This window comes from Cavia porcellus, unplaced genomic scaffold (assembly GCF_034190915.1).
Source record: "Cavia porcellus strain 051 isolate PalLab524CR breed Dunkin Hartley unplaced genomic scaffold, mCavPor4.1 scaffold_12, whole genome shotgun sequence".
In the NCBI taxonomy this organism is placed as follows: domain Eukaryota; kingdom Metazoa; phylum Chordata; class Mammalia; order Rodentia; family Caviidae; genus Cavia; species Cavia porcellus.
The window spans coordinates 74,480,861-74,498,787 of record NW_026947495.1 but is presented as its reverse complement, the minus strand read 5'-3'; the positions used below and the strand labels follow the sequence as shown (position 1 = coordinate 74,498,787).

General features: G+C 38.8%; 1 protein-coding gene across 1 annotated transcript in view; it reads left to right on the top strand.

Annotated features, from left to right (window-relative positions):
- Col5a2 (collagen type V alpha 2 chain) overlaps nt 1-17,927 on the top strand; it is a 134,058-nt gene that overhangs the window by 77,568 nt on the left and 38,563 nt on the right. The window contains exons 6-16 of the mRNA XM_003478702.5: nt 983-1,036; nt 5,633-5,743; nt 7,578-7,655; nt 9,256-9,300; nt 10,108-10,161; nt 10,531-10,584; nt 11,653-11,706; nt 14,523-14,576; nt 15,913-15,966; nt 16,837-16,881; nt 17,282-17,335. Coding sequence (XP_003478750.1) covers nt 983-1,036; nt 5,633-5,743; nt 7,578-7,655; nt 9,256-9,300; nt 10,108-10,161; nt 10,531-10,584; nt 11,653-11,706; nt 14,523-14,576; nt 15,913-15,966; nt 16,837-16,881; nt 17,282-17,335 — 657 coding nt within the window. The remainder of the gene's footprint in view (nt 1-982; nt 1,037-5,632; nt 5,744-7,577; nt 7,656-9,255; nt 9,301-10,107; nt 10,162-10,530; nt 10,585-11,652; nt 11,707-14,522; nt 14,577-15,912; nt 15,967-16,836; nt 16,882-17,281; nt 17,336-17,927) is intronic.

The window sequence follows — 17,927 nt, the reverse complement described above, 5'->3', positions numbered from 1 at the left end:
GGCTTGGATTATAAGTAACATTCATATATAACTAGGTATACCTGCACTCGGATATTTGTAGTATAAATTTTTAAACATATCAAGTAAGCTTAAATAAAGCACTAAAACAGCAGATCTACTTTGGACCTGCATAGAGTTTTGCTTTTTGACAATGTTGTGCGCAGTGCAGCTACCTGGGAGACTGAGGCAGGAAGACTGCTGGATCTTAGGAGTCTGGGGCCTGCCTGTGTAACATACCAAGCTCCTGTGTCTTAAAAATAATCTTCTTGTTAAATTGGATAAATGTGTCCTCTGGCTTCATAATGCAGTTGAAAGCCATTAAAGATGTCAGCACAGTAGCACTGCTTTTGAAATACAGTAGCCATTTCTTTTTTGAAGAGGAAAGTTGTGGAAAGGATGATTTGGAAAATTGTTAAGTGGGTTCCAAACAGAATGGCACCAGCCCCAAATTTAACTCAAGTAAAGAGTGATGCTAAACACACAGAAGGTTGTGGTAAGCTAAAGGCTTTTTCTATTTGTTTTATCAGCAGTTTGAACTGTGATGACTGTTTTGAATCTCATTTACCAATTTGAAAATGAATTTCCCAAGTTAATTGATAACTTAGGGTTTGCACATTTATGTGAAATCTAACTGTATTTTTTTGTGCCCAGAATGGAATGAGAAAAGCTTGACCTAAGCGAAGATAGCAAACATTATTCTTAAAATTTTGCGATCACTACTCAGTAAAGGTAGCTCATTAAACTTCATGGTGCTTTAATGTGGCAACTAATAATTCATAGTCCTTCAAGTCTGCTCCTAAAATGGTCTTTCTGTGTGCAGAACTTGGATATGGACGTGCTTTTGTTTTTCATAGCATTCAATGCACTGAATTAAAAAGTAGGATATTTGTGTTGCCCAATTTTATTTTATCAAACTAATTTTTACAGAAAACATGTCCAAAATGAAAGTGTTCACAGGTGTAATCATCATTGTCTCTTTCAGGGACCTCCAGGGTCACAGGGACCAAGAGGAGAACGAGGCCCCAAAGGACGACCTGTAAGTGCACAGGGACCTCACTCCACACAAATACGTACCGAGCACGCCGGTCTGTATCTGGTTCCTTGGTGCAGAAAAAAAGCTAACGACACAGTTGTTCTGTCACCCACTCTAAATGTCACAGAGAATTCAGGTCACAAAGTGAGCTTGTAGCCATCTCAATACAGAGGAAGTTGTCACATTTTCTTAATGCCTATTATCCTAACAGATGACACAGTTGCCTATTATCTTAATAGTTAACCCAATTATGATTTCCTTGTTCTTTGTAGGCTCAGATTACAGTAAAGTAGAATTTGAGGAAATTTAGTCAACGCATCTTATTGTCTGAAGTTGCCTCCCAGGAGTAAGCTCTGTTGAGACTGTACCATTGAGAAAAAGCAAACAAATTCTGTGCTCTGTGGTTGCTACCAGAATAATAAAACAGGATAATGGAAAGATAAATTAATAAAGGATAAAATTTTCTTTTCAAGTGGTTGCACAACAGATTTATTTCCCAGGTAGTACTCTGCCTTTTCCACTGAACAGCTGCTACAGAGGTATCAAAGGAGCAAATTTTAAAAAATTGATAACCCTATTACAAAACTAAGAGGATGCCTTTGAATTGAAATAATCACCTCCAGGCCTTTGGAATAAAACATGACGTTGCATAACATGTACCAAAATTTTCTCTCATTATTTATCCCGTAGAGTGTTATTCTCAAGGCTTGGTAGTACAGGGGCTGGGGATTTAGCTCAGCGGCATAAGTGTTTGCCTGGCAAGCACGAGGTTGTGAGTTTGAAGACTTGGTAGTACAATTCTTTTTCTTATATCTTTCTCATCCATAAAATACACATATTAAACAACTGGATTAATTTGTGTGTTGCTTTGATTATACCATGTTTTAGCTACAAAATTTGAGTTGCTTAATTTTCTTTCTAGCAGACTTCACTTGCAATGGACTTTTAGTCTTCTAAGCATGCGTTTATCCATATATAAGTAGATGAAAGGACCAGGAAGCGACAGATGACTTTGATGATTAAATGAGGGCCAAGCATACTTTGGGTCATGTTTCCAGAACTTGCTGCTGGTTCCACCATGTCACTGCTTTATGCATCTCCGCATTTAGCTGAATCAGGTGATGTCCTTGGGCTGGCTTCACAGCTGGTATTCACAGGTGTGCAGAAGAGGAACAGTGCCCAGTGGCTCGGGGTGTAGGCCCAAGGCGGGATCAACAAGGCTTTGTTCCGGTTGTTTTGTGCTCCGTTCTTCACCGCTGTTCCTCCTCGGCAGGCCTGGCTGTTTAAACCCTGCTTGCTGCCCACGTGTTGGCCCAGGGTCTACAGTGACAGAGAGGGACAGAAGATGAACTCAGATACATGGAGGGGGACGGTCCTCAGAAAAGATTGTGCATCCGTGTGTTTGTATATTGCAAGGAATCGGTAACGCTAAGCCTAAGTTCTGGTGGAAGTGACCAGAAATAGTGGTCGGACTTCCAGAACTCCTGGGTAGGATGCCAGGAACCTAATCTCTAATCGTCCTTTCTCTTCCATCCTTGACTTAAGTGTATGATACAGTTCATTTCATCGTGGTTAGGCCTGAGACTCGGTGTGAATTAGGTTTGACTGCGTGTGTGTGAGTGTGTGTGTGTAAGAAGGAGAATAATGCAGCTGTTTATGAGAACACAAGATAATTCTGGAAGATACCCTATGCAGGAAATCAGTTCCTCTCTTTATCCCAGTAAGCAGCAGTGGGATGGCAGGTGTTCATCAACTGACTCTCTGAAAAGCTCTAAAAATGCCACTCTCTGGATGGTGTTCTTGGTGTGAACACCCCTGCTGCGCTGTGGCTGACTCCTGCCCAGCGTACCCTCAGAGACTACCTATAGGTGTGTGGTTCTTTCTCACCCCAAGCCCACCAGGGGTCTTTAGCTGGACTCAGGGTACTGCTATCACAATACGGGGTGGTATTGGAATCATGAATACCATTTTTTATTGACTTATTTCCATTATCCTCAAACCACAGGCAGGCTCACTACTAATCATTTGGGCCAGATAACTTCTCACACATTGTAGGATATTTTGCTACTTTGCATGATATGCCAGTAGCAGCCCCCTCCACATCTTGTGGGACAGTTGAAAATGTCCCTTGATGCCATCTACTGCTGGTAAGATTGCTCTGGGCTGAGAACTACTGATAGAGATGCTCTCTCAAAGCCTTCAACCAGACAGTGAGCTTCGTGGCTTCTCTCATCTCTGTCCTCAGTTTTAAGTGTGTTGTCCCAGAGTGACAAAGTAGCAGCCTATCTCTAGATGTGTCACCAATAGAGTGCTGACTGCAGCAGCACAACGGACACTAAGAGTATCAGCTTCTTGGCTGTAAAATGAAAGAATTAAATAGCTCCTGCAGCTCTAACATTCTCCAGTACATGTGTGTGAGTGTACACACGCGCGTGCACGCGTTTGTGTGTGATGGTTAGTTTTCACTGTTAACCAGCAGTAGACAAGGTTAAAATAAAGTTCTTCACCATCTTTTCTACTGGTGAACGTTTTAAGGCCGCCACCTAGTGGTCATCTGCAAGTACTTTCTGTTGGTGTAAGTACTGTACTATTTTTGTAGATTGGTACTAGAGATACTGTACTACAGTATTCTGGGCAAGGGAGCGGATGATATGCTTTTCTGTAAAACGTTCTGTATTACATTTTTCTCACTTGCCCTTGAAATCTTGTCTGCACTTAATTTTGGATGATTTTTCGTTTTTTAAATTAATTTTAATCTAACGTTGTACAAGATTAACCCACGAAGATTACTTAAAGTGAATTACAGGAAGCGTCAGAGTGAATCAGAAGCCAGTGAAAATGTGAGTTTTCTTCAGATGGAAGTTTGAAGTCTAATCAGTAATAATCACAGGCGATTAGAGAAACACATAAACTATTTGAAGAACGAATGTTACCCAAACTTTCTCTATTTACATGGACTCTAAACAAAGTTTAATGTTTTTGTCTTTGGCAATGCTGAGAGCAGAGATTATGTTTTAACTTGCTTTTTGTATAAAATAACTGATTGTCATTTAACCATCAACTTTTGCAAAAACCCACTAAAATTTTTTTCACACAAGGCTATGTAAGTGAGTCAGACCATTGCTTTGTCTACACCATCAGCAGTAATATACACTTCCAAGTATGGCCACGTGCCTGTGATTGGGACCCTTGACAGAGCTCACAGTGGTAAAAAGAGTGTAATACATTTTCAGTGGCTTAAGATCAGAAGGGGTTTGATGCTTCAAATAAAAATCTAGTTTTCTAAGAAATCTTTTGTTCAAATATGAGCTTTTAAGCTTATTCATTTACTTCTATATGAATCAATTTGTTTATTTGTCCTTCTATCCCAAGAAATGACCATGCCTACTACACATGTCTATATGACATACCTATTTCTTAGAGTAGTAGCATGTGTACAATAGATGCATTTTGTCTGTGGAAATATATTTAAAATAATAATATTAAACATATAGAGTTTTTCAAACATATTATTCCAATTATTCAATTGGCATTATACCATTTTTACTCAAACCACCTTAGGAAAATTGCCGTCTCCACCACCAGGACTTATCCTAGGCTCCGTCCCTGCCACTGCTAGCTTATTTTTTTTTAACTGGTTCCTAGCCAGTAGCTTCTGTCTTGGTTAAGTGTGAGAAGCTTTCTTTTACTACAAGGCTTTAACATCATGCACTATTGTTTCTCTTTTCCTGCTTTATGATAGAAATTATATTATCTTATGACTCCTAGGCTGCTTGATTTCCTTTTAAAATGTGTGAAGACTCTTTTAAGATTAACAAGGCAGAAAAGACTTAACAAGACTGGTGGGAATGATGAGGTTAGTGATGGAGCTTTCCCAGAACTGAGGACGTGGCCATTTCCCAAGCTGCCTTGGGAATGTAGGTTAGGAGAAGGGTGGGGTTTGGCAGCTGAAACCATTACTCACTTCTCAGAGGACCAGACGTGGCCAGATCGCAGTGCCTGTGCCTCGAATTTCTCATCAATCTTTTCTACCTCTTGGATTGGGAAGGACAATAAAATATACCAGACTTGAAAAACTAAAGAGGACTGAAATGTGAAAATATAACACACATGCGTTGGGTGTCTACCATGGACCAGAAACTATGCAAAGCATCAAGCAATTACAAGATGAAAAACTCACAAACCCCAGCCAAAGGGCCTTCACATTTTGGGGTTTGGAGGGAAAAAAAGTTAAGCAGGCATTTCCATAGTTAACTATAATCTAATACAGATGGGCGAATATACCCTTGAGCAACTAAACTCAACCAAATAAGGAAGCTCATTCTAGAGATCTATTAAACTGAAGATGATTTATAATTATTCCAGGAAGACTGTGTGGGCTTAACATACCAAGTACAGTCTTTTTTAGACTATGTCTCAGTGGTAGAATCTCCCATCAGTTCTCAAATTGACAGTGTTCATGCGGCCGAAGAAGTGGCTAGACTGCCATTCCTATGTGAAATAATCAATTCGGTTGTTGTTAAGAAGCCTGAGCCTTTAGCTTCCTGGTAAGTACACTTTCGGCCGTGGGTTCTAATGCACACTGTGTTGTTTTTCCAGGGTCCTCGTGGTCCTCAGGGAATTGATGGGGAACCGGGTATTCCTGGTCAACCTGGTGCTCCAGGGCCACCCGGACATCCTTCTCACCCTGGACCTGATGGCATGAGCAGGGTGAGCTGTGCACCATCCACTGTCACACTTGCTAATGTGCTAAATTATTATTGCTCTTCTGCTAGGAGTTTGGACTGTGTCCATCCAGGTGCTGATACTGGACTGTAAGCACTGTCACAGGGATGCACACTGCTCTGAACAAACAAAAGTAACACATGCACAATGGGTTCTTGGGAATTCAAAGTAGCATCTTTTCAAAGGCTGTGTTAAGTGATTTGTCTTTATCAATGTCAGTTCTGGACTCCATGAGCTTCATTCTTTCTGCTGACCCTAAAGGAGCCCTGTCCTTGGCCCCCTATGAACTGGGGAGATTTCTCTGTCTACTGCTGGTCTGGGGCTCAGAACACTGACAAAATCAGTGCTGTGTTCTTAATTAGGAGAGAAAGGAGCAGAGGGAGAAAGGAGAAAGGGAAGTAAATAGATCAAGATACCACATGTGTATGTACTAGCTCCTGGGGTCCCCAAACCCTGAGCTGTGGATTAGTCCTAGATCCTAAACTCTTAGAAACCCGGGCTTGAAGCATGAGCAGAAGTTGCATGGCAGACAGGCAAGGGAATCTTTCTCAGTCTCCGCAGTGACTCCTGTTATCAACATTACCTCTGGAGCTCCGCCTCCTGTCAGATCAGGGATGAGGGTGGGGGCCTCAGGGTCTCAGGGGAGCAGAGACCAGGGGAGCAGAGACCTGGGAACTGCCTGTACCGGGGTTCTAGGCTGTGAGCTCCTTAGAACCATCCTGAGTCCCCCCCACCCCAGCCCCAGAAACACCATGTTCCTGGAAACTAGTCCCTGAGCCAAAATGTTTGGAGACTGCAGAACATCATCCCTGTGTATTGCAAACTTATACCAATAAATAAATAAAATGATGTGAATCATAAGATGAAATAAAATAAGCAAATCATGTTTAATTATGACTTTTGCTTTTTACCTGTGATGCTGCATATGAGAAAAATCACTAAAATGCTACTTAATTACTTCCTAAATTTTAGTCCCCTGTGTGAAATAAAATAAAAGGTCTGTTTGCCTCTGTGAATTCTTAGAAGTTTGGAGAGAAGAGGTCTGGATAGCATAAGGAAACACATAATTCTGCATACCGATTCTGTTTTACAGCAACTCATAAGTGTTTTTGAATTGGTTCTCAAGTATTGCCAGCTTAATTTTTTAAGCAATATGTGTATCACTTTTAAAAATACGTGTGTCACTTTTTTCTCATTAAGCTTTGCAAATTAATACAATTACTGCAATGGAGAGGAACAGTTTTGGCCATTTGATTATCAGGTTTTTTTTTTAATGTGTGAGAGAATAGATAAAACCGCTTCTTATCTTTGGAACATCAGAGATATAATACATTTTTATGAATCTATATAAATACAATGTACAGGATAGGTACCATTATCAAAGAAAAGAGTTTATCATTTACCTAAAATAGTTTGAAGTGGAAGGCAATATCTTTAGCACACGTTTTAAGTGTCTCTTTTAAGTTTTGTTTGGATGTTTGACATGCTTTCATCATGGTTGGAGGTCAGATAAAGAGATTTAAACCCAAATCGATTAGACTGAGTGCTTATCAGAATGATTCATGCTTTATCAGTTCTCAGACATTTGTCTCACTGTAAAACTGTCTTTGGCAGAGTGGTCATTTAATAGTATGTACAATAAGAATCAACTCGAATTTTCTTTCCATGCTTTGAAGTCAAACATTTTAAAATGATGCTCAAAGAATCATTTTGTATTATCTGCAGAAAGTGCACATTTCTTAATTTAAATATATGTGGTTGCACAGCTTTACGTGCACATCTTTTATGTGAAAATCATGTCCACACATTGCCTTTACAGCCATTTTCAGCTCAGATGGCTGGGTTGGATGAGAAATCTGGACTTGGAAGTCAAGTAGGATTCATGCCTGGCTCCGTGGTAAGTATAAATTTCACTGATAACCAAAGTATTTGTACAAAAATGATTATAAAAAAAGAGACTTGTTAGCTAGTCTTGTTAACTAGTCTAGTCTAGGAATAGCATATATCTTCTTAAACCCATCAGCTATCTATCTATCCATCCATCCATGTACCCACCCATTTATTTATCAAGTCCTACTATGTGTATGCTTTAACAGCTGAGTAGATTTTCATTTGTAACCATGTAAAGTATTTGTGGACAATAATAAAGGAAGAAAATAATGCATTTTAAGACTGAGGACTATCAGCACCACAAAACTGTTCTTTTTAATTAAAAAATGTTATAAGCAGCTGTTACAAATACTGATTTTGTAAAAGCATGAAATGAGAGATATTTGCTTTTTCCATTTTATTACTTTTTACTTACTATTCACTGGCTACCATATTCCAACAACTTCAAGGCTTCTGTGCAGGCTTTTCTCAAAATCTCTGTCTTCTTTTGAATTTTGTCAACTGCTAGAAAAATTTCTATTTTTCATCAGGCAATTGCATTTAGAGCAATGCAATCTCACCAAATAAATTAACATCTTTCAAGCCATTCTCTTGTGCTTTCTTTCATTGTTACACAGCTCAAAATCATTCCAAATTAATAGAATTTCAAGCAATAAGTATAAGGTCAGACCTCATTGATGATTGCCTTGCTACCCATTCTTAAAGCCATGGTTATGAATACACTAAACATCACTTGTGCATATATTTTGAATTACTACCAATGCACCATCATTCAGGGATTATCTTGGGATAGATTTCTGAGATATCTAAGTTTGTATCCATTTGAGGTTTAAATTAGACATGTGTTTATTTTTAAGGGAACTTATATTTTCTTACTAGCTAAAGTATCCGATCAATAAAAGCAAAATTGAAGATTCTTTGTCATAAGTATAAACTTGATTTTAGTTGAATCAATTGTGCTTTCTAAAGCTTGACATTGTAAAAACCGTACGGTCATATACAAAATCCAGTTTCCTTGCATTGCATTTTCCTGTGCTTCCCTTTGTTGTGTCTCGGGGTAATCATTTCATGTGAGATGAGGGAAGCCTATGTTGGTACTTCCTATCTATGTTGTGGAAGAAAGAGAGAACCCAGAGAGCTCAGTGCCCTAGATAATTTTAAATCAATGTTGAAAATGGATTTCCATTTTATTACTTTCATTTCCCTTCAACACGTTCATTTAAGCGATGAAAGCTATCTGCAGGAAAGCCAAAGAATGAAACAGACTGTTTGATAAGTACTTTGTGCCTGCCAGGGTTGACTTTTCTCAGTTGTTCTGGATTCACAGAACCATCCTGTAACAGGCAAGCGCTCCAGTCCTAAACACCCTGGCTTTGTGCCTGCATACTGTTTATTTCTCTTCAAAGTGACTCTGAGGTAACAGCTCCCTGAGGTCATCCGAGCTTTAACCCCCCTGACCTTATCTGCCTTCCAGATGAGTGCAGATGGAGCGTATCTTCCCTTCCCTCTGCCAGTGCTTCGTATTTTCAGAGTCCAAAGCTGATTCAACATTTTAAAAGTATTAATTGTCATGACCACTATGTAACTTTTCTTCTTATGTGTTTAAGGGTCCTGTTGGCCCAAGGGGACCTCAAGGTTTACAAGGGCAGCAAGTAAGTCCGTTTATAGTTAAATTACACATTGCAGTAAAAATAGTGTACACAAAGGTCTGGGGGACATGATTGCTTTGGGCTGGCTTTTAAATTGCATAATTATAATGCTCACTTTGAATGGGCTGCAAAATAATTTTCACCCACCTATGAATGTATGCAGTATATTTTCAAAATTTCTTTGTGATGCTATATTTTTATCATTTGACTTCTTTATGTGATGGACCTCCACATAAAGGATATATGTGCCTTTGCCTCTAAATAATAGATTTTGTGATGAACATTTTCACAGTTGAGTACGGGGCTATGACATCAGATCAGAAAAGGATACTGCCATATGGCATTATGATAGATAAAAGTCAAGGTGATCCCACTGTGGGACCTTTAAAAAGAACATAATAGAATATGCCTCATGGTGATGGAGAATATTTTATTTATTAGGTGAGTCATTTAACAGGAATGAGGAAGTAGCTTTTCAGAAAAGAATGAAAGTAATTTTTCAAAAAGATGAAAAGTATATTTAGGTCAATCAGGGTTGCCATGATGATATAACCATGTGTGATGAACAGAAAAGTAGCCGTGATGGTGATGAAGTTGATGATTACGATAATGATGATGATGATAGTTACCATCGGCTGAGCACCCACTTGTCAGATTAACAAACTGAGTTATAAACAGATTAAGCAATTTGCCCAAAGTCATATAGCTGGAAAATGGCAGAGCCAAGAATCTGAACAAGCACATTATGTCTAGAAGATTGAATGGGATTTAATATTCTGTTTTCCTTTGATCATTTATTTTCCATTGTAGGGTGGTATAGGACCAGCAGGACCCCCCGGAGAACCTGGTGATCCTGGACCAATGGTAAATGTCGAATAAGCACGCAGACCCAGTTAGACTTGGGTCACCCTTACAACGATGTCCCCAGGTCCTCTGCAGCAATGCAAGTCGGTAGCTCAGTCCTATGGACTTTGCTCAGACTCTAAGCTCCTTTTGTGGGTGAGTAGAGTTAAAGGCTTTGAATCCAGGCAGGGAGAACTGAAGCCTGTACATTTGTATAATTGAACTTCTTTCCCCTGGGGCTTGTGATTTGAGAGAGACAACATAAAATTCAAAACATTAATAAAACTGTTGCCCTTAGTATTTTTTCTTTGTACTCAATAGCATTTTGGACTGTACGATTGGCAACAAGAAGTAAGTGCTAATTTTTCCTTTGTTTTGTTTTATGATTAGGGTCCAATTGGTGCACGCGGACCAGAGGGCCCTCCGGGGAAGCCTGGTGAAGATGTAAGTTTTCTTTGCCCCTCCTTTTTTTCCCATTTTGTTCAGAAATTTTAAAGAGACTAAAAAGAATGTATTCATTCCAATTTAACTTCCTGAGTTCTTACCTGCCCCTAAATTCAGTCTAAAGCAGATCATTCAGAAATGAGAATTTACAACTATCTAAAAAGGACCGTAATTTTGAGAGTGTCACATGAAGAGCATCTGCCAGGATTAAGATTTCTGTAAGAGCTATTTGAATTGCTGTCAGTCTGAACAACCACCCTTCCCAAGAGTCCAGGACTTCACATTCTATAACCCTTGCTTGTAGAACCACTGAAATGATCTGAAAGAGAAAAGAATGCTTTACCTCAAGTAAAGCAATGTATCGTTATGTGATCTTCATTAAATGAAATTTAAAAATCATGTTATATACACTACTACGGAACTATACTAGGTATCATACATATTCTATACGTCAATATGGGTCTCTGAAGTGAAAATGTAACTGCAGAACTTAATGGTAATGAGTAGAGAAGAGTGTGAAGCATGTATTTGATTTTTTAGATTCTTAGCTGTGACAAAGCTGAGACAAATGTAGGGGAAGGCGTTTGTTTATGTGCAACACTGAACGAAATGAACAGTCTTCCCATTTTTGAATTAAGACATTTATTGAAGCAGATGACACTGAATTTTGACATAGAAAAGATAACTCTGGTGGGTTATGTTTTTTTCAAAGAAGAGGAATGCTAAGTAGTATTTGAAGGAGCCATGTCTTTAACACAGGTACAGTTAGGTGTGTAAATTTTAATGACCCTAAAATGGTGAGCTAACTCAGGTCAGAAAAATTTATAACCGGTTATTCTGCTAGATAAACTAATGAAAGTTCCACAGGCTGAGTTACAGAAGGAATTACTGTCGAAGCAGAGAATTTGGTTTATTCCTTTGTTCTCTTTTTTACAGTGGTACAGAGCACTGCATATGAGCTTTCTAAAGACTTCTTATTTGCAACTTATTTGGGAACTAGTCTGACAGAGAATGTGTCAATCTCTCTAAACCTTCCCTTTTTTTTTTTTTTTTCTCCTCATCACGAAGGGTGAGCCTGGTAGGAACGGAAACACCGGTGAAGTAGGATTTACAGGATCACCGGTAAGTCTGTACTTCTCAACATAATGACATAAAGACAAACTTCAAGAAATGAAGCACATTAAAATAACTCACAACACATTGTATGCTCTTGTGTTAGACACTAACCACATGCAGACCATTAAGGTTTCCTTGGTGAAGACATAAAGTATCACAAGGCATTTAGCTAGACTTCCAGCGAATTGCACCTCCCTGCTTGGGTTGGCACCATTTGTATAGCCAGCCCTAGAGCCAGAGAGTTGTGGCATAAGCGAATATGGATTAGAGTGTTAGGAATATTCTCTAAACTGACTATCACATTTTTAGCAAATAAGGAAAACATTTTCAGAAGTCATCAGCCTGGCCTTTGGACAAGTCCTTCATTTCGATCCTATTTATCTTTTTATTTTCTATGATCCCACATGTCTAAACATTAGCCTGAAAGAGGCTGCTAGCTTATTTATCATCTAGGCATGATAAGTTATGCACAAGTTGCCTCTTTGGCTGCACCAAAAGCTCTAATGTTGGCTGAGATACTTGATTAATATTCTGAGCCTTAAAATCCTGTGACAAGATGTAATGATTGCCAGGCCTTCTAGCACAGCTATTCTCTTCTCTCGACTCATGACAAGGGCAGGTCTGCGGCCACCTTCTACCCCAGAACTCAGGACCTGGGCCATTTGAACAATCCTTGGACCTGCCAGGGCCATCGCTCCTCACAGTGTTTTGCTAGGTCCTCCTTAAGGAGTGCTGTGCAAAAATGAGTACATGATAATCCAGACAAATTTCTCCTCTGGCATCCTTTCTCTTAGGTATTCTCCTTCCTGACAGCCCCAAACTGATCCAGCCTGCTCCTTACATTTCTCATCACTTGCTAATGTTTCTACCACTTAGTTCACTCTATGGTACTGTGTTGCTCTCTGCATTCCGAAAACTGATGAGGTTCAATGCTAGGGATTATTGTTTTTTAAACAAATGAATGCTGACCTTTAACAGGAATTTGCAGGGCTCTAAGGATCATTTAATTTGGGTTGTGAAACCAGTTCCCCTTCCCCTCGCCCCCTCTCCTCCGGTCCTCTCTCCATCAGTTTAGGAAGGAGGAGATGCAGAGGCAGGCTGAGGTTTAGTCATCTGCACAGATGTCCTTCACAAGCTGCGCTCTCACACTCTTGCGGCGGGGTCCTCCGGGGAGGGAAGGTGCCCTGCCAGCTCAGCACAGATGTGCTCTGCGCGCTGGAGCTCGCACAACCACGTGTGAGCCCTCTGCGATGACAAGTCCTGGGTCAGCGGAATGAGGGTTCTTTATGAGCCCTGGGACATCTGGTTCCATTCCTTGCTATGCTAGGGATATGTAATCATGGGAGAATTTCCCTCCCAGGCCACAGAGAACTGAAGTGAACTAATTATTTGAAGTAACGTGTCTCAGTAATTCCCCTATAGGCTTAGATGGGTGTGTGCTTTGCATTGCCTGCTCCGTGGAAGAGAGACAGATCCCAGGAGAAGGGAGGACTCTGCTCGCAAAACTTAGAGAAATCTTGGCAGGAAAGAATTCCTAAGCAGGGTTACATAAACAGAAGAATTAGTGGGAACTCATTTGTTCAGAGAGCAAAGTCAGTGTAGTTCTACGTTGATATCCTCAAAACGCTAAAGAAATATTTTGCTTGCAAGAAGTCATATTGCAAGGAATTAGTGCCTTGATTTCCGCATATGAAATTCATTTATCAAGCTGCTGACTCAGTCACTTAGTAAAGCGTGAGTGAGGACTGTGTTGTGAGGAGCAGAGGGGTTTCAGGGTCTGTGTCAGACTGCAGCATCGGGGAAGAGGATCCTTAGGGAAGCTTAAAGCACTGTGGGAATTTGAAATATTAAACCTTTTTTCCATTCAATTGTTTATGGAGTGACTGTTCATCAAATGCCTGTTAGCCAGACATAAGACTATGTGGCAAGGATATGAAGATTAATGATAGCAATTAAAAATTGGTGATAATTGATAATGTTGATCAGAGCTCTCAAGGAGCAAAATCTACTTGTGGTAGTGTGATAGAAATTCAATACAAAATCACGTTAATGTGGGCAATAAAAATAAGGAAATAATTAGACCATTATCTATTTTAAGAGACTATAAAGAAAAAGTTTCAAGCACTGTTTCAAAATAGCACCACTGAATGTGATTTTTGTTGTATACAATTGTTTGCTTTAAGTTCAGTTTGTTTCAGTGAGAGACACGTAAAATTGACAGAAATTTAAAAATTATTTAGTCAAGAGACGAGGCTATTCTCATATTTTCTGACTTTTCTGTTAGCTATTTCACTTCATTTATTTTTGAGGAATTAGAAATCCACAGATTGTACTTAATTCTCCATAAACATTGTGGATCACCATATATTATCCTTCCCAGTACATCTGCTGCCTGTGTTCAGAAATTTAGAGAAAATAGCAAACATTAACTTGATGCAAATGAATTTACTCTTGTACCAGAAATAAAATGCAAAATAAAGCAGGAAAAGTGTTTTTCCCCTTACATTCTTCTCCTGAATTTCTTCCCTAGATAATTGATCTAATCAATGAGGGTACAGCATGTGGATTCACACATATTTTTTCTTGCTACTAACAATGACACAGTGAGAGCATTTCAAAATTTGCAAAGATCATCAAAACCAGTATCTGGAGTTAACACACACTTTCATTTCTGTGCTTGCACCAGATTCCTGCCGAAGGGTAAAGGTGTACTGCTGTGTTGGTCTAAACCGTGTACTGGATTTTGTTTTGAAAAAAGGCTACTAAGCAATTTTCTACTTGTATTTATGATTCTAAAATGCCTAATCTTTTTCTCCCCCAAGGGAGCTCGAGGTTTTCCTGGGGCTCCTGGTCTTCCAGGCCTGAAGGGTCACAGGGTAAGTTCAACCCTTCCTAGGCTGACCAGCCATCATGATTTACTGATTAGGGTCTTGTGAGCATTGTTTGGAGATCTTCATAGTTCTCTGTGCCAGTTTTTCTTAACTGGATGTGACTGCTATGTTCATTGCTGGTTAGTGAAATCACAATGTTCTTTCATTTCCTATGAATTTCATTGGGTTTTATAAATAAATCTAATTCAGTCTCTGACCATATATCAAATGCTATGCTACAAAAGGGAATACAATGATGAATGAAAACAGTCTCTGGCCAGAAGCTTCCACTAATAAAGAACACAGTTAAGAAAATAGGCAATAGTGGAATAAATGACATAATTCAAATAGAAAGTGCACCAGGTCACAGATGGAACTCAGTCAACCCAATCTTGAAGGTAATGGAATGCTTCTTTTGCAACTCAAGATAATATGGGACTCTTTCCTATTATAATATATAGATCAGTCTCTTTTTTCTTCTCTTTCTCTCTTTCTCCTTTTTTTCCCTCTATCTGAAAGTGAGCCTGACATTCATTTAGTATGTATCTTACTAGCCTCTGTTTGAGGGGGTTGAGCAGATTACAGTGTTTGGTGCTGCACAAGTTATTAAATGTAGTTGCTCCCCCATGTCTGCTAAGGATTGGTTCCAGGCCCCCCCAAGGATGCCAAAATCCACTGATACACAATTCCCTTGAATAAGGTGACATAGTATTTGCATTTTACGTAGCCACATTCTCCCATATGTTTCCAATTACCTCTAGACCACTTATAATACCTAATACAATGCAAATGTTATGAAATTAATCACTGTACTGCATTGTTCACAGAATAACTAGAAAAGAGAAATCCATACAGTTCAGTATAGATGCAGTCATCACAGGCTGAGTGCAGAGAAAGAGTCACCAGCAACGGGAACTTACTTTTTCTTCAAATATTCTTAATACTTTATTGGTTGAATCCATAGATATAGTACTTGTGGATACAGAGATACTGGGATATAACTCATATTCTGTAACTATATGAACTCTATAACACTGTGTTTCCTTTAAAACTGGTATGATTTCACTCCCTTATGGGGATTAAATTTTCATAAAGTTACAATTGAATGATGATTGCCAGTGTTGCAGGTTGAAAATATTATCTCAATGAGAAAACTAATTTTGTTTTAATGGACTTGCAAAAACTATTTAGAATTTGGGACTATTTCAGCCAAAGACTTTGAGCTTATGTTTTGTTTTTATGATGCGCTTACTGTGAACTTTAATTTTGATTCTTGTTTTATGATTTTTGAAAGCTGAAACAAGAACAGGCCACAGATGTTATTTTATATTTTTCTTCTCAGGGACACAAAGGACTTGAAGGCCCAAAAGGGGAAATCGGGGCCCCTGGTGCTAAGGTAATTGCACAGTTCCTAAACTCAGTCTCACTTCGGCAATTCAGGACTGCTTCAAGGGCCTACAAAGTGTCAAGTAATTCTAGAGGAAAGAGGTGTTTATAAGTAAATCAACAGGTGAATGAAATTTGCCACATTATTCACTATTCTTTAGTGCCTTCTAGACATTATTTCTTTCCCCAAATTATTTATTTCTATAATCAAGGGGAAGGAGTTTTAAGTGGGAAGCATCATAAATACATATATGGAAAAACTTTACTTGAGATATATCAGACATAGACATATAATGATTTTTTTTAAGCTGGGTATGATAATTTTCATTGATCTTACTTATATTCCTACTTTTGTTTTAGACTTATTTCCATAGAAACCAAATTTTCATGTAAAACAGAAACTGGGGTGGGGAAAGGAGAAAAGAAAGAAGGGAAAAGGAAACAAAATATGTTCAAATATTTAGTATAGTTAAGATAGTTATACTACTGATTTCTATTAGCTCTTTGAAAAGAAAGGTTTGTGCTCATATTGTTCAATACATTTTTCACGGCTGTAGTTTGTAACCTGAGCAATTACTTTGAAAATAACAATACACAATGCATTAGCCATTGTTATTTTCCTATTCTTGTTTTAAAATTTTGTATCATCATTTTTCTTGTTTTTTTCCCCTCTCTTTAAAATAAAAGAATTTCAGAGATCTAAAAGAAATTTAATTTAATTTTAAGAATAAGCAATAAATTCTGAGATCCTTCACTGAAAGCACACTTTTCAAATGGTTTCTTCAAAATCATTCCTTTAAAATAATGCCCACATGGAAGAAGGAGATGTTAACATTAATTTAGGTTTCTCATATGCAACGCACTCTCAATTTTATTCCAGGGTGAAGCTGGCCCTACTGGTCCAATGGGTGCCATGGGTCCACTGGTATGTATCTCATTTTTTCTGTATTTTTAGATAACATTAAGATAATGGCTAAATAAATAAAAATTAACTAGTGAAATAATTTTGATTAGCAGCTTCTGGACAAGCCAATCAAGAACAGCAGGTCCTTGGAATGGAAAAGAGTCCTTCTTGTATTTCACTATTCTAAGCTATCAAATCCTCTTACTTGTTTGCTATACCCCTGATTGAATGTTAATGTACGTTCGACCCACTAAGTCTCGGCTAAGTGAAATCTGTTTTGGTGAGGTGTAGTGTAGGGGTAGAGTTTTTTACATTTAAAACCATTCCTGGAAATATTGCTGTTTGGTAAATAGTTATATTGAGTCAAACAGCCTAGAATTCTAGTTAGATGCTTCAAGAGATATTTCTTCTCCATCTACAGGGGCCAAGAGGAATGCCAGGAGAAAGAGGCAGACTTGGGCCACAAGGTGCTCCTGTAAGTACATCTGCTGCCATTTCTACCGCTGAGATTTGTATTTTAGGTGCTTTTAAGGTTTGTATTGCTGAACATGTTTTCTAAATGAGAGTAACAATAGGTCACCTGCTGTTTTTATTTTTCATTTTGGAATAATATTCTTATGCTGGTTTAAACTTCAAATATGAAACATTAGCCAGCATAGCCCAACATTCCAACAGCCGTGGAGAGAATCTGTAGAATATCCCTCCTCCTTGCCGAATTTGAATCACCAGCACAGTGTCTTTTGACAGTGAATGCACTCAGTTACGATCCATGAAATGCCATGAAATTTATACATGTTTCACCTAAACCTTGTCAAATGCTGGAGAGCTTGCACCCCCAGTGCACCCCTTACTCTTGTGCCCGTCTCAGAGACCTGTCTTCTAGCACCACTTGTAAAGGGTGATCCCCACTCCATCTGCTGCCAACAGGCCGGCGGGGACCCCAGTTTAAAAGTTCTTATGTAAAATCTGCTGTCTTGTACCTGTCCTGGCACCAATTGTTTTAAAGCTTTAGATTTAAGGCCTTAGGTTTATTTTCCCAGAAAAAGGACTTGCACACAGAAAATTCA